This window comes from Protopterus annectens, chromosome 6.part1 (genome assembly GCF_019279795.1).
Source record: "Protopterus annectens isolate FY-2018-M chromosome 6.part1, PAN1.0, whole genome shotgun sequence".
In the NCBI taxonomy this organism is placed as follows: Eukaryota; Metazoa; Chordata; order Ceratodontiformes; family Protopteridae; genus Protopterus; species Protopterus annectens.
In genome coordinates this window covers 477308965-477333767 of record NC_056738.1, presented here as the reverse complement: position 1 = coordinate 477333767, position 24803 = coordinate 477308965, and the positions used below count along the sequence as shown (strand labels likewise).

Here is a 24803-nt window from a genome sequence, read left to right as displayed (position 1 = left end):
CCACCTGAGCTACCACCAAATCGTGGGAATAGAACTCACAGCCATCTGCATCAAAGGTGAGTGTACTACCTGTTCTGCCACTGAGACTATGGCAGGCAGACTTGAAATATCTGTATCCAATATCTAAATCTTTAAGATTAAACATGTGCAATGAAACTGTATTCCAAAACAGTGGCAATAATTTCATTTCCACTAACCATTTCAAATGTTGGGGCCCCTAGAACGAGTCCCAAAGCATGATGACTGGATAGCCAAGAAGAACTGGACTTAAAAAGCAAAAAATGCCCATTTCTTGCAATTTTCTCTTTTATCTGAGGTATGACAGTCTCAGAGTTTATATATATATATATATATATATATATATATATATATATATATACATATACACACATATACACACACACACACACACACACACACACACACACACACACACACAGATTAAGTTCGGGGGTTGCAGGGGGCTTGCCACCCAGCATAAACAGTTTAAAGGAGAAGAACGATGTTTGAGAGTCACTCTTTTCTTGGATTACCAGTCTTTTCTTTGGCATGTCAGCATTTGGCATTTCAAGTCCCAACATTTGAATACGGAGCATTTCTATTCCACATAGTACAACATGCCAGTGATTTGAAGGAAAAAGAAATGCAATGCGAATGCATATGAATGTTTCATATAAAACCTTGCAAAGAGACACCTGAATAAAATAAAATGATGTCTGCAAGAGCATCATTCTATTAGTATTTATATTCCATTTTTTTTTCAACTATTAGGAGTCATAATACTTAGGAAAGAAGTAGACTGCTATCAGGATTTCAGGACAATAATGTAAGCAGAGTATTGTTTTCTTAAGAGTAATTTTACATTTGGACAATCGTGCCAGCGATGAGGTTACAATGAAAATTTCAGTTAGTGACTGAATAATAACTCTAAACACAACAGCTAGATCCTTTGTATTTAATAAAAAATTACATTCCATGAGGTGAACTATATTAGTCAGACTGTAAACTGTTTTAACACATTCTCAGAAAAATTCAGACATCATTTCAGAAGTAAAATATGGTACCATTCCTTTTCCTAAAGTACATGTATCTTATCTTATGCAAATGACGTGAACAAATGAAACAATGCTCAGTGATAAAAATAGACAGCAATGATAAGGAATCTTAAGTAAATAGATGAATTAAAGAAATTATGCTGAAATCTCAAAAATTAAATTACAGCTGGCAAATGAAAAAAGGTAAGAGTTGGTGTCAAACATTTTTACTTTATCCACAGGTCAAACAGTGCAGGTCTTCTGGTGAGTTGTCAAGGCATTCTGCTTTGTTGGTTAATAAAAGAAACATCAAAGGATAGAAAAGAAAATTTAACACTTCTCTGGATTATTTGTGCTTACTAGTTATGTACAACTCAAACTTTCATTAAAAATGGTGTTTAAACATTTTGCTGGTGCACTGCTGTTGGTAAACAGTAGGCTTCATTGAAAGAAATATGTAAAACATGATTTTACATAATCTGGAAAAAAGCAGAAATAATTTATTGGTGTCTAATGATCACTTTAATAACCTATGGTTACACTCATTCTCCAACAGTGATATAAGGAACATATATAAGATCATATACTTTTTAGATGCTATACTATCAAAAGGCCTATAAATCAGGTATTCACATTAAATTGCCTCACAAATGTAACATCTAAGTTGACAATAGTTTCTATGAAAAATAAACAATAGCTTTTAGCCAACTAAATGCAAACCCGTTTTGCAGTGTCTAGAAGCTCAGTAAAGAAAATGGATGAAATAAAACATTTTGAAATTTCTTGTCTTATAATATTATTTGACAGTCATCTCTAATAGGCATTAATATCAGCTTTAACTGGCACAGCTGAAAGTCTCCTAGTGAAGGGAAATGTGTTGTGAGCTTAATCCAGAGTTGGATAAGGTTGGAGAAGATTCAATTAAATATCATAACCATCATCTGCATGTCTTGTATTAAATCTGACATGAGAGCAAGAGAAGATTTAATGCGTAATGCTTTGATATCTATTTTTGTTGGAAAGCAGTGTATTTAAATTAAAAAAAAGTTTTATCATAGTATTTAGCACCAAGCAAACTTTTTTATCATTTTCCTGTGTTCATGACTGTTTGCCACATTAACAGCAATGATGGTAAAGTGCAGGGATTCAGTTATTTAGATAAACTAATCAATCAGAGGTATATGATAGAGGTATTCAGTACAGTGTTACTTATTTTCTGAGGGTAAAATTAATCAAAATAATATTGGTGAACCTGACATGTGGAATCAGACAAGAATGGGATAGTCACCTTCCTGTAGCTGTCTTTGAACAGGAAAAATATAAGAAGTGGTAGCACCCATGGACAGTCTTTAATTCAAGCCTTGACATTGAGACTCTTACATTCTTTTTCAAAATCAAAGAGACAAAAACAATTAAAATCTATTATTTTAATCTACACTTGCTTCCAGAGATTTGGATCATGCAGAAGACAAAAGGTAGCAGACACAAACTCATGATTTTGTTTTAAACTAGAGAAAACAAAACAGTGAAGATTTCAGAAATGCAGGGTTCAGTAAGACTCCAGAGCATTGTAAACAAGCAACACAAATGAGTAGAGACATTTTATATTTTACAGGTTTTCGTAGAAAAAATAAGCACATTAATTTTGTGTTCAAATTACAATAAAAGAATACTATCTAGTGGGTACATTTCTTTCCTTATAGGTTGGCATGCTAGTTGCTTTAGCAAATCCACCTAATAAAACGATTGAAGAAGCTGGGATCTATGAGGCTAGAGTAGTCTTTTCCCCGGAAAATGGCAGCTCGGTCATTCATCACAATCTGATTGAGAACATCATTGTTAATATCACTACCAAAAGCAAGAACTGTTGGTACTACATCTTGTTTCTTCATAGATATCACTGCTTCTGTCAAGCTCTCATTCCTGGAGATGCCATCTGTGATGAACACAAAAGAAAGTTCAGCATTTCGCCTGACACGATTCATGACAATGTTATTGATGGCATGGAGGATACCAGCTTTAATGGATGAGGTATAGTCCCGGTATGTCATTTTTAATAATTCTTCTGAGATGACTGTGTGGTTGAACGTCAAGGGTACAGCCACCATTTTCGAATCATTACTTCCATACTGCAGGACAGCAATTCGAGCATGCAGGTTGTCATCATCCCTCCTTGCCAACGGAAGTCGATCAGCTACCTCCTGAATAAAGTTCTGAGCTACTTTGAAGTTTTCTGCTCCAACTCGTTCAGATCCATCTAACAGGAATACGATGTCTACAGGTCTCTGTGTGCACTGTGCTATAGAAAGTTCTGGAAAAGAATCATGTTGAAGAGGGATAAATGTATGATTTTTATAAAATTATGAAGTAACTCTCAAAAAGTTACTAATTCAGATAATATTACAATGTAATTAAATAACTAATTCAAGTACATTCAATCCATTATTAATGTAGATTATTCCCCATGATTTATACATATGGTTGAATTTCTCATAAATGCTAAAATTGTCAGATTACAGATTGTGCAGATTCAATACTTATATTATTTCATTAAATATAGTTGTTCTTTGCAAAAGTAATTCACCAAAATGTGCCATGAAGAACTATATTTTTATCTGAACTATTAGCTCTCTCACTTAATTATGTTGTACTTCCCTTTTTACATTTTTGCTATTTCAGTGGAGATATGTCTGTGTAAGATTTCTCATTTTTCTTTAGTCTTGTTCTTCAACAGGATGGACATCATCCAAGCTGCTGTTTTACTTTGGAGAGATAATACCAGGAGGCTGTCATACAGGCAGCTATCAGGGTTATTCTACCGATCTATACCCTTTACTCTTCATGACAATGTGACATGCATATATTTTCATAATATGACCCCAGTGTCACGTGCACTGTAGGTCATATATTGAATGTTGGTTAGAACTGATGAATGCAATGGTCAGTGAGTATGCATGTTTTAGCCCATGATCTGTTGGTTAGAACTGATGACCACAATGGTCAGTGAGTATGCGTGTTTTAGCCCATGATCTTTTTCTCCTAGAGTCAACTACAGACAATGTAATCTATGCAGTGGGTTGAGCTACCTTTACTCATTCAGATGAAAATACTTGCAACATCTGCTCACCATCACTCTTCTTGTTTGACTCTTTTAATCCCCATAATACATTGTGGTCCCATGTCATATGGGCCATGGCAAGGCTTTATCCCTGTACACTACAGAGCTGGCAATGTTCTCAGACTTGTAATCTAACCTGAGAACAGCCAGTTATACTAGACCATGTGAGTATAGGAATGATGTCATAGAGCAGTTAAAGTCAGGCTTGAGATACGATGTACCCAAAATAATCGTAATAGTAAAGTCTCCAACAGTAATTGTGTCTGTACAAAAATAATCACCCAAAAGGGTAACTCCGTCAGTTAATTAAGAATATTTTACTTTACTATCTGATGACTAAAGACATCACACTGTCAACAAAGGTCCATAGAGTCAAAGCTATAGTTATCCCAGTAATAACATATGACTGAGAGAATTCACATTAAAGTTGCAGCTGGAATATTAATACTTTTGAACTGCAATTTTGAAGAAAACTTTTGAGAATTCCATGAACTGCAAGAGATGAAATCACTTAATACTTAAAGAAATAAGTCCAGACTGTACTGGAATGATTATAAAAAATAAAACTCAAATGCTTTGTTATACACCTCAAAGATAGGAGTCACTGAGAAAGATCAAGGACAGAAAAAAAATGGGGTAGCATAGGTTAAGGTGGATCAACACAATTACTGAAGTAAAGAATACGTGTTCTTGACAGAGAGGAATGGCACAAAAAGTTAGATTTGACTAACAACAAATCTACTTCTTAGTTTGATTATTTTAAGAGTTTGTTAAATCATGCTAAGATTTAGTTATTTATTTGTTTTGAATGGATGTATCTCAATGAGACTCCATTTTCAGGGAATATGTGCAGTGACAGCTACAGTGAGTTGGATATTTCTTTACACATACACACTGAACAGAGCCCTTCTTTTATCTGGGACAGTGTCATATCAGGGAGGTATGAAGTGGTCATAATTAACAGAAGGGACAAAGGGGGCACAAGGAACAAATGTGAAAGGCTGACTACCTGGATAACTGGTAGTACTTCTCTTTTAATTAGTTAAACCACTAAACCAACTAGGTGCAAGTTCCTCTTTTCTAGGGTGTCAGGAGCACTTTCTAATTAACTGATTTACTCTCAGTCATACAAAAGCCAAATAACAATACAAGAAATGTACAGGCAAATAACAGTGAAGGAATCACACCCTCAGACTACCACTGAAGATGATTAACAGCCTGTAACTTTAACCCTCTGTACTAAACTGCCAGGTGTTCTTCTAGTAGAAGGTTGTGGACCTGTTGAATGGAATACCAGAATGGGTGATGTTGAGCAAATTCTCAGAGTATTCACAGGAGTTTGGGAGAGTTGGAAAAGGGGTCTGGGGAAGACGGTCACTTAGGGTAAGTAGAATAATCTTACTTATTGTCTTCTTCTGCCATGCAGGAAATGTAGGGTTATATGATGTAAATAACTCTGAAACACAGCTGCATGCACATGAAGATATGATAAGAAAAAACATCTGTTAAAAAACAGACAGAGGAATATTTTCTATTTAGTTTTAGAGACATGTATAGTTCAAGGGTCAAGACAAAAGTAGTGAAATAATGTGCGGCTCAGTTTTTCAGCTGTAAGCATAACCAGAATTGTATTTGAGAGTTCTGGGTTCAAGTCTGAGCAGAAGCAGTTTACTCTTTCCCTGGTGTGTAAGAGGTGTCCCAGAATATCTGTACCATGGCTTTGTATTAAGAATGAGTAGTTATTTATGTAGCCATTAGTTTGCTCCTTGGGATATATTACAGTGCTGATGGGATATATAGTTTTCCAGGTGTTGTGTAACTGGCATCATAAAGACATCTGGATTCCAAGAATTCTGAGCTGAAATCCCAAAGGAATCAATGAATCCTCTTTTTTTGTACATTTCCATAATGTATGCACACCATTCTTCCTGTGGGTTTGCAGTAAGCGTTTTCACAAACAATGAGACTCTGATGTAATGTAACGTGTTGGATGTGTACCCAGTGACTCTGATGTAATGTAACGTGTTGGATGTATACCCAGTGACTCTGATGTAATGTAACGTGTTGGATGTGTACCCAGTGACTCTGATGTAATGTAAAGTGTTGGATGTGTACCCAGTGACTCTGATGTAATGTAACATGTTGGATGTGTACCCAGTGACTCTGATGTAATGTAAAGTGTTGGATGTGTACCCAGTGACTCTGATGTAATGTAAAGTGTTGGATGTGTACCCAGTGACTCTGATGTAATGTAAAGTGTTGGATGTGTACCCAGTGACTCTGATGTAATGTAAAGTGTTGGATGTGTACCCAGTGACTCTGATGTAATGTAAAGTGTTGGATGTGTACCCAGTGACTCTGATGTAATGTAAAGTGTTGGATGTGTACCCAGTGACTCTGATGTAATGTAAAGTGTTGGATGTGTACCCAGTGACTCTGATGTAATGTAAAGTGTTGGATGTGTACCCAGTGACTCTGATGTAATGTAAAGTGTTGGATGTGTACCCAGTGACTCTGATGTAATGTAAAGTGTTGGATGTGTACCCAGTGACTCTGATGTAATGTAAAGTGTTGGATGTGTACCCAGTGACTCTGATGTAATGTAAAGTGTTGGATGTGTACCCAGTGACTCTGATGTAATGTAACGTGTTGGATGTGTACCCAGTGACTCTGATGTAATGTAACGTGTTGGATGTGTACCCAGTGACTCTGATGTAATGTAACGTGTTGGATGTGTACCCAGTGACTCTGATGTAATGTAACGTGTTGGATGTGTACCCAGTGACTCTGATGTAATGTAAAGTGTTGGATGTGTACCCAGTGACTCTGATGTAATGTAACGTGTTGGATGTGTACCCAGTGACTCTGATGTAATGTAACGTGTTGGATGTGTACCCAGTGACTCTGATGTAATGTAACGTGTTGGATGTGTACCCAGTGACTCTGATGTAATGTAACGTGCTGGATGTGTACCCAGTGACTCTGATGTAATGTAAAGTGTTGGATGTGTACCCAGTGACTCTGATGTAATGTAACGTGTTGGATGTGTACCCAGTGACTCTGATGTAATGTACAGTGTTGGATGTGTACCCAGTGACTCTGATGTAATGTAAAGTGTTGGATGTGTACCCAGTGACTCTGATGTAATGTAAAGTGTTGGATGTGTACCCAGTGACTCTGATGTAATGTAAAGTGTTGGATGTGTACCCAGTGGCTCTGATGTAATGTAAAGTGTTGGATGTGTACCCAGTGACTCTGATGTAATGTAAAGTGTTGGATGTGTACCCAGTGACTCTGATGTAATGTAAAGTGTTGGATGTGTACCCAGTGACTCTGATGTAATGTAAAGTGTTGGATGTGTACCCAGTGACTCTGATGTAATGTAAAGTGTTGGATGTGTACCCAGTGACTCTGATGTAATGTAAAGTGTTGGATGTGTACCCAGTGACTCTGATGTAATGTAAAGTGTTGGATGTGTACCCAGTGACTCTGATGTAATGTAAAGTGTTGGATGTGTACCCAGTGACTGATGTAATGTAAAGTGTTGGATGTGTACCCAGTGACTCTGATGTAATGTAAAGTGTTGGATGTGTACCCAGTGACTCTGATGTAATGTAAAGTGTTGGATGTGTACCCGCTGGAAAGGAGAATAATGAGAAATATTTTGTTTTGCTTGTTTCAAAACCATTCTGTCTGGAAGAGTTTAGTTTACAAGGGAGAGCAAGCATAGAGGAAAAGTAAACAATACAGAAGGAAAAGTATGGGCTAAACGTGAGATGTAGGTCACTATTATTAGAGGGATTTTTTTGTCACAAAACCTAGGAGCAGTGTGTACTGCTGACAAGTTACAGGCATAGGATTTTTGGTACAACCATAGGGCAGCAAATCACTCTGACATTACAGGCAGACTCAAGATTAGAAATAATCCAAAGACAGCCTGTTCTAGTCCTTTCAAAGTACAGCATCACAAGACGTCTACAGCAACTGGAAAGGCTGCAGAAATACCTCACAAACAGGATTACCGACCTCAAACAGATGCCCTACATGGACCATCTCAAAAAACTCCAGCTTTACTCTGTCGCATATCGCCTACTCAGAGGTGATCTTTACCTAACATACAAAGCTATGTCAAACCCAGAGCTGTTGGACATGCTCCACTTAAAGAAATCCCAATCCCTCCAAGCTACACGCCCTAGGGACCTAAACCTTGTCACCACAATAAACAGAACATGCTGGAGGGATAGATTCCTGTCTCAGAGACTTCCCATACTCTGGAATAAACTACCTATCTATATCAAACAAAGCTCTTCATTAGCATTTTTCAAGAAAAATCTTGATGACTGGATGGGAGATAGGAAATTCACCCCAGGGATCACTTCTGTGGCTCTGCTCGACAGGGGCACAGGAAAATAATTTTCTTGGGTGGTGAAAGCTAGGGTACCGTTTGGCTAAGCTTATATAGACCTTAACGCCAATAGCCTAGTACCTACCTATGAACCTATATGGTAATCCTACAACAGCGCCCATAGTTCTAAACAAACAAACATTTCTGGGTTGCAAAACTGTCAGGCTAGGTGAAAATAGACAAGCAGGGAGTGAGGTGAAAGTAATTCAATATACAAGTAAGATTAAATAAAAGAGGCCATAACAAAAACTGACAAAATATGCTTTATTCATAACACACATACTATAATCTGGAAATGTAACACTGTAAGGAACAGGATACTGAACAGCTCAGTAACACATCAATTAGAATTTTTACTTCACAGAGATGTTTTGTCTGGTTTAGTTATTAACTGGGATGCCTTCTTCAAGGAATCTTCATGTTTTCCTTGTATTTTTTGCTGCAGGTGAATTAATAGGCTTCTTAATTTTGTGTGTGTGTTTGTGTGTGTGTGTGTGTGTGTGTGTGTGTGTGTGTGTGTGTGTGTGTGTGTGTGTGTGCCATGCATATGTGTAAGTATTGTGTGATAGATTGTTCCCCTTTTCAGATGAGTGTGCCTGCCTTGCATTCCCAAATTCGCACATATGTTTCAGGTTTCCTTTAACCCTGAACATGATTTTGCAGAATAGAACACAATGCTAAAGGAGCAAAATTAAAGCAGGAAAGTAAAAAGAAAGATAAATTACAGCAATAGAGACAGTTCAATGAATACAAGCATTATTCAGATGCAATAGTCAAAAAAGTGAAACTAGGGCAGCTTATGGAGCAGAGTAAATTAGCTAAAGAAAATTAATAAGCCTTACAGTAGGTGCTGAAATGTGCAAAAAGTAGAATGCCAGCAATCACCTTTTCAAAATATAATGCCACAATATAAAGCAGCATGGACTGGTAAAGAGGAGAGGCAATGTAGAAATTAAAGTCATGATGTTGCCATTTAATGGACAGATATGTGGGGTGGGGGGCTGTGTGCACAGCATGTCAGGAACAAGGCAAGTTAAAGTTTGGAAAGAGAAAAATAGAAGCTAACAGCAAACCAGCAGGTGGCACAGAGGAAATTAGGGAAGATGAAGCCAGGAGCAATGAGACCACAAAGGCACAGGATAAGGGGAAAGCTCAGAAGGATCATCCAAGAATAAGGGTGGCAGTAAGATGTAGGAAGCCAGACAGAATAGGGAAAGATGATTTCTTTATTTTCTATTTGTTTACCCTTTTCAGCTAAGGCACAGGCTCTGCAAGAGCACACAGTGCATATATTCACTTATTTTACAATTTTAAGTATAATACAATAGCCAGAATATTGCAATTACAGTAGGAAAACAGTGGAATGATGATTTAGTGCTAAAACTCCTTTATGCGTAGCTTAGACAGCCTAGGTAAAGTATAGAATTAACATTACTGTCATTATAGCTTATTTAAAAATCCGAAGCACAAAAAAATGTTCCTAAGTCACAAACTAAAAAATACTTGCTGCTGGAAGTCAAACAGTCCAAAACCAAGCCATAAAAACTTCAAGTGTTGCTCAAGAAATGCAGTACAATCCAGTAAAAATGTAAAACACAGGTTTAATCCAAGAAATACAGTACAATCCAGTAAGCGTATAAGCGCTTTTGTTTTAAACCCTTTAAAACTTCATCAGATACAAATTGTAACAGTTCTGAAGCCATTTAAATAAACTTCACTGGTCATGTGATCCTTTTGAAATTTTAAAGTAACATTCCCCTATTATACACATCCCTTCAAAAAAGTATGTATTGTCATTAAATTCATGCTCTAGTATACATGCTGTTTTAATTATTATGCTATTAAAATTAGTTCAAGTGGTTGTCATGCACAATAATCTTTATAAATAAACCATTAATAATAATAAAAATAAAAATAACAATAGCAGCAAAACGTTATTTTTGTAACAATTTCTCTCGCCCATGTTTTTAGTTTCAGGATGTAAGCAATACTGACATGGTCATTTAGTCCTGGTTACCTATATGCTTCTAGTTGCAGTTCCCATTTTAATTCATCTTGCTCCAATATTACTGTCCGAGGACCCCCCCCTCCGCTTTTCTTTCTCCACTCTTTCTAATATGCTAAATTTAAAAGAGTGATCAGAGTGTTCACTTAGATGTGTAAACAGTACATTGGTGGTTCTTTCTTTTTTAATTTTGTATAAATGTTCATAAATACGATTACGGAGCTTTCGCTCTGTTTTTCCCACATAAAAAGGTAGGCCCTTCCCATTTCATACTCCCTTCTATCTCGTTCATATTTTTTCTTCTTATATCACTTAGTTTTTGCAATACTTTGTTCTATACTGCAAAATACTCGTCCATGCTCAGTTTTGTAGTCCTGGTATGATTTGTCATTAACAATACTGTCATTTAACCTTGTAACCTCTGTGGTTAGTTTATCAATGAACTTATTAATATGGTGAACTAAAGGGAAGAAACTTAAACATAAAGGATAAATACAACTGTGACACTACAGGCATAATTTACATCGCAAAATGTCAAGGATGTGATGGGTTTTATGTGATAAAAATAAAGCGAAAGCTCCATAATCGTATTCCCTTTAATGTTTGTAGGTAGATTTATTTATAAAGTTCTTGCACAGAAATTCTATGAATTCCATAATTAGGATAACTGTAGGTTGTAGAATCAAATTGCAAGAATGGATTTTCACCAATTTCAAAGGAAGGCAGGGAGGAACGGAAGAGAAAACAGTCATCATCAGCAGAAAGGTGGAGTATGAGGGGAAACCATGCTGTAAAAAAGGTCGAAAAAGTTAAGAAGGTGGCAGTTCCAGGATGTGCAGGTCCAGAAGAAAGACACTTGTCATGTAAGGTAGGAGTACACTTGTGGCAATGTATATGATTTGGAGGTGATTAGAATGAGAGAGAGGTTAGAGTACAAGGTGGGCTCTTCTTAGGAGATACCTGCATCAACAACATGCATTGACAGGATGGATAGACTCATAGATTTTAAATCCTGGCTCAGAGACTGAAGAAAAGAAGGACTATGTGTAGTTGATGTCTAAGCCATGCTTCACATAAAAAAACCCTCTGTGTCATAGACCAATGCCCTCTTGCTCTGGGTGGTGCAGCCTTGCTCATATCTGGACTCAAAACATATTTATGCCTTTAAATTTAAATAGTAATGGAGACAGACAGCAAAAGGATATCCCAGGAACAACAAAAGCATTCATGAAATCCTACAGAGACAGATAAAGTAAGGGAATAAAGGGAAAAACAAAGGTAGAAATGTGTCATGGAAGATGGAACACACATTTGAAATTAGTCTAATGACCGAAAACAGGAAGTACAAATGAGTCTAAGGACTGGGAACAGGAAGTACAAATGAGTCTAAGGACTGAGAACAGAAAGTACAAATGAGTCTAAGGACTGAGAACAGAAAATAGAAATGAGTCTAAGGACTGAGAACAGGAAGTACAGGCTGTGATAAAAGATTACTTTATTAGAAAGGCCAAGACAAAACTATAAATGGAAAGAAGTCGATAAGGGATATGAGGATTATTTAGCTACATAATTAGAGAAGGAAGAAGAAAGCAAAACTGCAGAGAACAGAAGATGAAGGAATGAATGAGGTATAGCAAAGGCCTTGAACAGTCAAAAATTCTCAGTTAATGGCAGATTTTTTTTCTCATTCCTCATGACCAAGAAGGAGAAGAAGGCACCAGAATTAGTGAAGATAAAAAAGCTAACAAAGAAAACAAAAACAAAGTTAAACAGTTAAATGTTTAATTCATTGGTAATCTTTGAGAAATATCTCAGTAAATTTGTAGAGGAAAAGGTAACAATGCTTGGAGAGCATACCGCTCACGATCCTATGGAACCTGTTAGGAGTGTTAGTTGATCACCTGACAGAACTGTTCTGTCAGTTCCATTTGCTTTTTATGAGACACCTAAAAAACTTTTTGTTATCCTTTTCCTGTCTTCCTCTTACTTCTTTTCATAGTCATTCATTTTCTTTGTTAGTTCTGGAATATCTAGTGTCTCTCCTGCTTCCTGCTAAACTACATTGCCATCGACCTTCTTTTAGTTTTACTCATTCTGCATAAGTGCATTTCCACTATTTCACAGGTAGTTACTAGGTATGAGATCCAGGAGACCATTAAGGAGCTTAAGCTTATTCCAATTCCCCAATTGTCTCAGAGCAATGTCTGGTTAAATGCCTTGCTCAAGGTCACAGTGTGCAGTTGAAGGCTGATGGAATCAAACCCTGGACAGCAGTAAGGAGCAGTTGAGCAATTCCAATGGAATTAATGATGATGTAGGGGTACAATTTCACAGACATGACAACCTCATCTTAATAAGTGGGAATACAGGGAAAAACATACTGATGAAAGGGGCTAGTTGAATTGCAGAGATAAACACCCTGACAGATACAATTTGACAAGAGTTTTTTTTTTTTTTTTTTGCCAGCATGTCATTTTACTCTAGATTTCTCTAAATGTCAGACTGAGTTACATTAGAATTTGCCCAAGAGAATCCACTGGATACAGTATTTCTATATTCCAGCAAAGATTCTTATTCAGTGCTGGATAGGAGGACTTAGTTACTTGGTATGAAAAAAAGGATAGTAAAATAAGTGGAAGACTGGCTGATTGACCGAAGACAAAGGGTGGTGGGGAGGGGAACGGTTCCACTTGAAACTATCGAATGTTCAGAACATCGAAGTTCTCATCATCGAGACCAGAACATAGGGTTCATAGGTTAGTACTATGCTAACTGCCCTTGCAAGCCATTTTAAGAAGACTCAAACCCTGCACCTTGTGTTTGTAAGGCAAACACCTTAACCATTAGGACACCCTACATCAATGTTCAGAACATCAAAGGTTCAAAGTGAATCACAGAAAAAGAAATAAACATTCAACCCCCTCTATTTTAATATTCCACCTCCGAGATCGCACTACAGTGGGGTAAGTGAAATCTCCCATTTACCGCTATATGCGGTAGCTCTAAACGGGAGATTTACCATACCCTACCTGCAATGCCAACACTCAGATGGCACACACACACACACACACACACACACACACACACACACACACACACACACACACACACACACACACACACACACACACACACACAAAACATGCAGGGCACCTTGCTGCCCTGCATATACACTCAAAGGTTAACATTTTTACTTACCTGGCACTTCCACTTTGAACCTTCGATGTTCTGAACATTGATGTTCTAGTCTTGATGATCAGAACTTCGATGTTCTGAACATTCGATGGTTTCAAGTGGAACTGAGGGGAACATGTTCAAAAAAGACAGAGGTGGTGAGTGAAGTTTTTCAGGATCAGTCTCATATTTTTAGCTTTGTCTCAACCAATTATAGCACAGCGGAGGTTAATGTGGTAATTAGACAGCAAGCTTATAAGAAGATGAAAAAAAAAAACCTAACAAAATGCAGAGGAAAAGTAGTTAAGGATTTATGCAAGGAAGTATACAGCACTTAATCTGAGATCCAACAATTTCAAAGTAGGCTGTTACATTAGGAATGCATGCTAAGCAGCAAAGAGCTAAGAAAGGACCTCAGACTGGCATTGAGAGCAGAAATGAACCAGCAGAAACAAGTGGGAAAACAGTTGTCAAAGCCAATGAGATACTAGAAAGCATGCAGAGAAGAGCAGAACAGCTTCCATCTCGGAGATACACAGAATTAAATCTCCGAGAATGGCTGAGGTGACCAAGATTTCAAAACAGGCCTGAATACTGGAGAAGCTGATACAGTGGAGAGAGGAATGATGAGTTAATGGGATTATGCCTGTACACCCCCCTCAAACTGAAGGAAGGGGAAACACATACAAGAGGACACTCTTCATCATAGATTCCTAGGCAGACACCGAAGAACATGTAATGCTGCATGCCTTTAGATGTGTGAGACTGATGACTCACAACCTAGTGCATATTTGCCCCTCCCATAAATACAGTCATTTTCAGGGGAAATGTAGAAGCAACAGAAAACCTCCAAATCCTGCAAATGGATGACAGCACCACTTCCCCAGAGTGCTGCAGTCTTACTTTGAGGTGAATGAATGGAACAAAGTGTTCATGACTAATGGAGTATGAACTGGCAGAGGTGCTCATATTCAGTAGGGGGCCAACACAAAGATATGATTCCTGTCATAGTATTATTAAATTAGCAAGACAAATATGACTTACACTAAACTTGAAACAACTATACTGAGTTACCACAAACAGCAACAGGGAGCTGAATTACAATTGCAGCTCAATCATAATTGTAAAATAAGGAGATCATTAAGAACTGGGGAAAAGAATAAGGGATTCTGGTATCACAAATAAAATCCAGACTTTTGTCATTAACTCTTGCTAATGATGTAAATAAAGTAATAGCTGAGTGGAAAAGAATTACTGGAAAAACAAAGTTAGCAAAGCCTAAGACATTGTTTTCATGATCTATAGAGCTCTAGTGTTTTCTGAGAGGGAGAAGTCTGTGTTGCACAGTCCATGCAGGGCAGAAACCAGTACATTCAAACTATTTGTTTATAAATAGTAAAAATGGGCTATAGAGAATAGGTGCTTTTACTGAAACCTCCTGCTATATTTTAAGGATTTTTGTTTTCTTTAAGGTACACTTTTGGCAAGTAATGAACACAACTGTTTTATGATTCCTTGTCAGGAGTGTGATCACATTAGAAACAAGTAGAATATGGGAAGTTAGGAAGGACTTATGAAAACTGATTCAGAATGTCATAGCTTACAAGCAGAATCCGTTAAAGAGGAATATCATTGTTATAATCTGTGAGGCCTTTGTTAGCCAAAATAAAGGAAATCACTGTAAATTTGGGGCTATTAATTTTAAGGATCCATGAAAAAAATGGATACAAAAAGTTTTGAGAGGGAAATCTTGGAAGAAAACTGTAAGGAAGAGTATACCCATGTTATAGAAACAAAGAAATGTTTTATCTATACTACCAGTACACCAAACATTTTGAGCAATATTCAGACAGGCTTGGGAAGAAGTACTTTTTTTTTCTTTTAAGATAAGCTTAAGATTGAGATTTGCAGAATAGGTGGATTGAGTAAAATTATAGTTACTTAAATTATAAAATATACATTGTAGAAAGCTAGATGTAAGGTTTATACACAGATGGCCAAAATGAGTTATCAAAAGATTTTTAATAGAAATGTACAAATTCTGAACATCTATATCAGTGGAATTATCTATTTAAATTCCACAGTGTTATGAAATAAGAATGCTACTTTTGATTTTTTCCTTGAATAACATATACCTATTTATTTTTTAATATTTGTTTTCTTTCATTTTAATAAAAAAAAATCCCAAATAATTTATTTACAAAAAGACTAAAAATAAAAAGCAGTAGTTATCAAACTGAATGTAAATAAAATGAATTTGTCCGTTTCTGAGATAATAGCACTAACTATAAACGTTTGATAATTTTAATTGTTTGTTTTATTTATTTACTTGTTACACATTTCTGACTGCTATGTGTGCTGGCTGGTCTAAAAACCCACTGCAGGCACAATCTAAGTCAAATGATAAGAAATATACAACAGTATTTGTGCAGTCTAATTGTAATAGCAGAAACAGCTAATTTTTATTAAACAAATGTAAAAACAAAGCAGGGAATACATTCTCTTTAATGAGCAGTGCTTAGTAATACAAGAAATGCATCAGCATAACAATGCATAGGGTAAATAGCTGGGTGTCAGGATATTACTCCAATGCTTTTGGGGGTAATGGCAGGAGGACAGTAGGCAGATAATATTGGAGTTAGTAGGTGTACACATTAGTGCAGAAGCATGTGTAAGCTAATTTAAGGATAGGTAAAGACAGTAACCAAAAACCATTAAATATTATTATAGTAGTGTGCGGACATTTTTGTGTGTGAATATACTTCTGTGTATGTATGTGTGTGTGTTTGTGTTATGGGTTTACTCAAATTGTTGAAGCCTGATTGATGGGACATGAGATTTCAACCAGACTGATTGAGCTTTAAACAATCAAAATTCATTGTTTATAGTGCTGTATGTGGTCTTTTTCCAAACCCATGGTAAGCACATCAGGGAAAGGATTGCAAGCTGAGTTTGGGACATGTCCATTGCCACTCTTGGACTTTTGAAAGTTTGAACTTTGATTGTGTTATTTTGAGCACCTGAATTTCAGTGCCGTGCAATTCAAATATATGTCATATACTCATGGGTGTTTGTGTGCGTGCTTGTATGCATGTTGGAGTACAGATAGAGGGTAGACCTTAGGTGTTGTGCGGTTGTAAGGTTTTTGACCCAGCAGTAGGATGTTTCTGACTTGTGGGGTTATGAGCAGGGATTTGTAGGTTATTAATTATGGTGCATGTGCATAAGGTATATAAAAACTATACGTAGGGAATGGCTTGGTAAGATGAGTTAGTAATTGTATTATATGTGTGCAAGGTACATAGGAGCTATTAATGAGATTTAGGAAAGTAGTAGTAACAATATATGTACACATATGCAGTTAGCTTGAATCAGAATCCAAATTCCCCAAATTACTAGAATAATTTGGAAGTTATACACTCTATATGTTACTGGAGAAATTAAATTCAAGTGGTCAGTCTGATGTGTTCATAGGGTCATAGGTTCATACTAGGCTATCTGCCCTAGGGCATTTATAAGCCTAGCCAGAGTGTGTTTGGCTTTCGCCACCCATTTTAAATTTATTTTGCTATGCCTTTTTTCGAGGTTAGTATACTGTGCCTCTGTCTAACAGTGACACAGAAGTGATACCCAGGGTATACCTACGATCTCCCATCCACTCATCAAGATTCCTCTTGAAGAGAGTCAATGAGGGACTCTGCCTAACCTGGACTGGGATTTTATTCCAGAGTGAAGGGAGCCTCTGGGTTATGAATCTGTCCCTCCCAGGCACACCAACTATTTTTTTTAGAAATAGCTTTTGAGGAGTGTTCTGACTTTGGTTAGATTGTTGAGTTTCAAACGCTTTGTGGGATTTTATTCCACTTTAACTGAGATGATTTTTGTGAAGTCTTTTTCAACAACTGGCATGGTATTTTACGTTTTCTGCCTAACTTCTCATATGACATGGAAGTACTTCAAGAAATGCAATTCTCCTCTTTTTCCTCTATAGTTTCAATACTTGAACAGAAATGGAACCCATAGTCTTCTGAACCTCTCAGCACCAAAGCTAATTGTCCAGCCTGGAGAGGTATTGCCATTAGGGGAGGAATGCTGACAAGGATTATACCATCTCCAAGCACATTGATGGCAACAGGGGTGCTATACTTTTATATTTATGAGGGTGATGCTTACGACACCCTGCAAGCAAAGTAATTCTTCTGAAATCTGCTTTTAGAGTAACTTAATGAAGCTGCTGTAATGAAACACTTAACATTTACATTCTCATCAACAGTCAGTCAGCAAAAAGGACCTAGTACAAGACCAGGTGACTAGATGACAAATTCTCCAAACAGAATTAAGGATCTGGGGGCAATATCCCCTTCTGAGCTGTAAGGAACACAACTAGATAACTTGTAAAATAATTTATAATTTAGAATTATATATGTACATACACAAAATAAGCCTGATTTTTAGGTAGACTGCTCCGAGGCAGCATTTGGATGCTAGGCTAACTAAATCCTGGAGACATATTTACTGCCAAAGACTTATGTTCATGGTCCAGCACCCAAAGAAAACTTATACTATTGTAGCAAGACCTGTTCTACCAATGCTCACTAACAACACTGGACTGTTACCCTGTTGTTTATAGTCTGACTCATGTCATTTACAGCTTTCCGTAAGCTGCCAGTGTTTCTTAGCACCTAACTGCTCTGCAGAATGTTCCTTCATTTTGTTTAATGAGCTGTTTAAATTCAGACAGTATATATGAGCACTAGTAAAATATTTGCATGTCTTGAATGGGTCAAGTTAAGTAGTCTTGGCATCTCTCAGGTAATAGGAACATTTCCAGCTGCAGCATCAGCTTCCAATAGTTTTGTGAGGAATTTCTACATCATCAAACATGGATTTCATATAGACTTCCTTAATGACTGTTCAACTACTTGTGCATCTGAAAGTAGATTAGCTGCGTTTATGTATTAAAAGACATAGTGTTATCAGATTTAAATGGAAGATGCCACTGAAGTCATAGAATTTACACAGCTCCATCCTTCAATACAGTTTAGTCCAAAGTTTTGTTTTTTTTTTAATCAACTAAAGAGGCCTAGTGCCGTCAAACCCTCCAGTACCTTTTGGTTCCTTCATTTTTCCTGCCTAGGTTGTGAAAGTTCTACTTTTTTGTTTTTCCTATTCAAGTGGCATATTGCTTCAGGAAGGAGTTTGTCTCAGATTGCATGATAAAGCAGAGGCAACACATTTCCTGTGGTTATTACCATCGGTCATCACCAACAACAATTTTACATTCTGAGACTGCCTTGCTGAGGTCAGTCAAGTGCTATACAACACACATAATAACTAAAACAAAGACAGTTATTTGTTGCAAAAATCTTTTTATGAAGAACAGGGATATATTTTGCTGCAGCTTTACATACCTAAACTGGTAATAACTTAATTTCTCCCAATGCAGTGCTGTTTCTATCCATGTAACTGGAAAATTCTATGGACACCATGGTATAGTATAAGCAGATTTCATCTGCCTTACCTTTTGCATCAACTGACAGCTACCAATCAAGGATGCATGGGTAAGCAGACCCACCTGACTAGTATGTCAGCACTAACTCATAAGGAAGGGTGTGGAATGGGGTACGAAATTCAAAAATGAATTGTTATTATTAATAAAACACTGTAACTTGCATAGTTTCTTTAGAAGAAATTCAATGTACCACTAAAATCATTTTAGCAGCTTAAAGATAACATACATCAAAGTAATTCATTGAATTTGACATATAAAGTGAAGGTTGAGTGAGAAAAAATGCACATTGCTGAAGAAGAAACCCATCCAGTTTGTCAAAAGTAACTTTTAAAACTTTATCTCTGTGGTTTAAGACACTGGATTTAGTTTCCAGTTTTGTCATTACTGAATGTGGCAAACAACATGTAGTAAGCATTTATATTGTTCACAGATCAAAGGAAAAGTAGAACAAAAAACAGATAAACAATAACATACAGATTGATAGACAAGGGTCTGTAATATATGTAACATGATGCTTAGCTGCTTTCTGTCAAATAATATACTTTTTAATTATCTACCTCAGACTTGTGATATCCACAAAACAGCATAATTTACATCAAAATAATATTTAAATGTGAATGTTCGGAAAACAACCATATTCTTTTAAGCTTTGAAATAATACTCACAGCATTTGTATTTCATTTATATTAATTTTATTGCACATAATCCAATGTCATTAAATATAAATCCAATGATGTAATAAACATGCATTTGAAACATTAGTTATTAACTGCATTTCGATTAAAAGCAGTTTATTTGTATAACTGTCTTATGCATAAAGGAATGATCAAGTGAATATGGAAGAATACATTATGAAAAATGTCAAAGGAAAATGGCAGAACTCTGCTGGTATCTGATATTAAAAACACTCTTATGCCATTTGACTACAGCTGGATTCAAACAATACGGCTCTCAGCAATAACCTGGCACTGTGGTTTTATACACTAAGAATGGTTAAATATTTGTAGGCCAAATTATACTGTTGACAAACAACCTGAATTCTTTTTTTATCTAAAGATTTTATTCATTTATCTTTTTTATTTTGTCAAAATACTTTTCTTATTATGACAAACCCATAAATCATTTTTATATCTATCAATACCAGTCTATTTTAAAATGCTGTTGCAAAAAATAAATTAACAGGCAGCAAACATCCTGATTTGCTGATCGCGTCTCAAAACAACTATGGAAACTGCACAGATCATACAAACACAACCACCTGCAAACATTGCTGTCACTAGTTATTTTTACTAACTTCACTTCATAATCTATAGACGTAATACATTTATATAGTGTGTGATCTCATTTTTTCTATAGTTTTGCATTTGTTCAAGAATTCTTTGTTTTAAACATGATATAAAGTGCATTTCCTTGGTGTACATTTATTTCTGACATTATATTACCCCAATAAAAAACATGCTAATTTCATTTTATTGGCCTCTTCATGCCAAATAAATAGCAAATATTCTACCCTTGGTGGATAAATAGTGACCAAAAAATTATAAAATAGGCATGTCTCTGAAAGTAGTGATGCATATGTTGTGGGGGGATAAGCCCCACCAAATTCAACTTGTTTGAGACCATGTACCTTACATTCCCTGCTACTTAACATTATCAGCATCCATGATGTTACAAGGAATCTTCAGTCCTTATACCAGATAAACATGAATATAATCTCAAGGTAGCCCATATGGATTTGAATGGCTTCAGATGGCTGACTTTAAGGGATATGAAGGAGTATTTCACAATACATATGTCAAATGTAGGTAAAACTCTGCTATTAAGTGGAATCCAACCTTCACCCAGAATGAAGCCTAAATACAAAGATAGATTCTGGGTCTACAGCTGGTTAAGTACATGGTGTCATTCTAAGGAGGATCCAGTATGTATCAGTATGATATGAGACAAGTAAACCGATCAACTTGCTTCACAATGGAATACGTTACACTCTCACTCTATGGCTTCTGCTTACTGGCCAAAGCCCTTGCTAGTCCAAGAGTGCCTTTTTAAGGTAGAGTCCAGCTAGTGGACATTCCAATATAACAGATTATGTTACTTCAAATTCCAATTCAGACTATGTCAGGTTTGCTCTTTTCAACGTCTGACGTCTGAATAAGCAGTTGCCTAATCATTGTGTTTGTGTCTTAACTTAGTCTTGGTTTCATGATAAAGATAACACATTCTCCGTGCCTAGGTTTAGTACTTATCATACATTAAGACATGAAAGGAACTGTGGAATGTTTCCATATTTATCAGAGACCATGTCACCTCTAGAATTAACTCATAATCCATTAGTATTAATGGCGGTAGTTCTCCATTCATTAACTTTCCACAAAATAAATCAAACAGTGACATAATGGCCAAATCTAAATGCTCTGCCATTTTGTGTTATGCAAAACTACTATACTATGTCATTAAATTGTTTTGAATTTTTTTTCCAGATTGGGTTTAAACCATATTCATGGAAGTTAAATGAATATGTTCTAAAAAGTTTTGGGTGCCATGGCAGAGTGCTTCCATTGTAATGTAGTGATAATATAAATGCTCTGTCTTCTGCCCCCCCCCCCCCCCCACGAGTGACATTGTTAGATGAGCAGAGTATGCTGAAGTCATACCAGTAAAAATACAGCTCCAAGTTAGTCATTCTACTCAAAGTACGGTTAATGTGATTCAGAAATCTATTAATGTTATATTCACCAACCAGCCACTCTGGCGGCATAGCCAAAAAAATTCTCTGAAGTCTATCTCAACAGTGCCACCTTCAGTTAAATGCTAGTACTGCAAACATTACAAAATGAATGCCTGCAATACTAAGGCTGACATTCAAAGCGTAGCATTCCATGTGTGTCGGTATGTGTGCAGCTACATATTAATTAAATTTTAATTTCAAAGTCATCTTCTTTTTTAACAGAGGATGCCATTATGTTCTAAAGAATTACATGCATGCATTACAGTTAGCCAAAAATCCTGCATACAACGTTATTATTACAGTATAATTAAGTTCTACATCAGCCTTAGTACTAAAGACATATGGTTAAAGTTCTATGACTGACGAACAGGAAGAAATCTCAGGAAATCAGAAAGTGCAGCTAGTTACAGTCAGCTACATGTCTACATACAGTTTATAATCTGGCAGCAATAAGAATGAATACTTGCCCCAAATTTATGGGTAGCAAGGGGGGAAAAATTTTTAACAGAACTGGGTGAGGACCCTCATGATTGTCTGTCAGCACACTCTGCAGGAAGAATCATGGAGGTCTTCTTTAAGAACAGCCTGTGTTTAGCTGAGTTAGGAAAGCTTGGGAGGATGTACTGTTCCAAGTATCTGGTATGTGTTACTCCATTTTAGATACAAAGTGATGCATCAAAAGGTTCATAATATCACGAGTTCTATGCTTCACTGTACCACTGTAATCCAGATAGGCATCAGCTTCCACATTATGTAATTTAACAAATAACATTTGAAAGAATGAGAAAATGATTGGCATTCTATTCCATCAGTATTGCTATCAACTTCCATGAATAGTTCCACAACTCAAAGCTAGCTGTCCTCTCAGAAATGGAACAGGTTTTTTTTGCTCAGTTTTATGATTTTAACAGGTTATTTTTGCTAAGTTTTATGACCTTAACATCTAAGCCTCTCATTAATGTCCACACAGTTTTCATAACTACAGCACTGAATATAGTAAAATGTTCCTGCAAAAAACGTTCCAGTCAGTCATATTTATTATCTTTCAAGCATGTCAAATTTTTCTTTTTTTTCTTTCTAGATTAATGGGAGGATGTTTTTTGCATTACTTTTGAAATCTACCTCTTGAAATAATTATGTGTCTAATAACCACAACCATTTACTCTGTTTCCTGTTTGATTTAGATGTGGGACCTACTACAATTAAAATAAATACGTTTACCAGGTAAACAGCATTGAAGTTATGAGAACACAGAATGTTGGCATTAATAATGAACTCATAAATAAACTTTAATTATGAAGGAGCTATCCACCTATCCATGTATTTTATTATGAATTTTCTATTTTAAGTAATACCCCTACACCCCCCCTCCAAACACACAGATGTACAAACTTACTTATTTAAATGATTCAGTGGGTATCCCATTTTATTAAGTCTAGATGATAAATTGATCTTGATTTAATGAGAATGCATAGTCTGCAGCTTAACTTTTTTGTCCTGCTTTTACAAACTATATTGCTGGTATACTCATATACTTACTCTGAAGATGGAGAAGCCAGATTAAAGGGAAAATGTAAATTCCATTTATAATTACATTTTCTTTTACTCTCCTATTATAGCTGGGGATATGGGGTTAAGAGCTCACATCAGATGGTGCATGGAAGTACAGACAGGTGCCAAAGCATTTTGTCAAGCTATATCATAATCAACAGCTGCCTGTTCTACGTCAACAAAAAAGGTTAGCATTAGATCATCTAGTCAATATTTTTTTTACAATTTATCTAGACTTGCAAGGCTTGGTGGTCATTACAGATCTCTCTCTCTCATGCTGTCTTTTCACACACACACACACACACACACACACACACACACACACACACACACACACACACACACACACACACACACACACACACATATATATATATATATATATATATATATATATATATATGGGTCTACTTCATTTCACCTAACTTCCAATTCACTGACTTTCATTTCACTGACCCCATTTCACTGAAATTTCATTTGACTGACACTTTATTTCACTGACAGTTCATTTGACTGACAAGTATTATTAGCAAGAAAATGGAATATGCCCCCTTCCCCACTGTAGTGCGACCCTGGGGTTAGAATATATAGTTGGGGGGTGTGGGGGGCACTTCATTTCATATGATATTGTTAAGTTTTGATATAATATTGCTTAGTAAAAGAAAAGTAAGTGGGGGGCTTCACCCCCCACACCCCCTCAACTATATATTCTAACTCCAGGGTCGCACTACAGTGGGGAAGGGGGCATATTCCATTTTCTTGCTAATAATACTTGTCAGTCAAATGAACTGTCAGTGAAATGAAGTGTCAGTGAAATGAAATTTCAGTCATTTGGTCTCAGTCAAATGGGAGTCAGTGAATTGGAAGTTAGGTTAAATGAAGTAGACCCATATATATATATATATATATATATATATATATATATATATATAGAGAGAGAGAGAGAGAGAGAGAACAGATAATATATATATATATATATATATATATATATATTGCAACTTAGAAAAAGTACAAAAATCACATCTCTATTGTAATTGATTTCTGTCCTCACCCTTGGGAGTGTCATCCCCAAAGTGGCACTTGTAGAGGTAAGGAATGTTACACTAAAGAAGCCTCCACAAGGGGTACACTAGTGCAACGTTCAAACTTTTGGATGACTAACAATGATGTGATTTAGAGTTTTGATAGCGACTCGTGAAAAACAAATTTTTTACTTTTTTACTCAGTGGTCTCCTTGTTGATATGCTTTGTGACAGGTGTTCATGTTTTTTACAAG

The 24803-nt window shown here is 36.3% G+C and overlaps 1 protein-coding gene across 1 annotated transcript in view; it reads right to left on the bottom strand.

The window, feature by feature from the left end:
* Nucleotides 1-941: 941 nt before the first annotated feature.
* COL6A2 (collagen type VI alpha 2 chain) overlaps nucleotides 942-24803 on the bottom strand; it is a 253069-nt gene continuing 229207 nt past the window's right edge. The window contains exon 28 of the mRNA XM_044075924.1: nucleotides 942-3345. Within this exon, the coding sequence (XP_043931859.1) occupies nucleotides 2756-3345 (590 nt within the window). The 3' untranslated portion in view covers nucleotides 942-2755. The remainder of the gene's footprint in view (nucleotides 3346-24803) is intronic.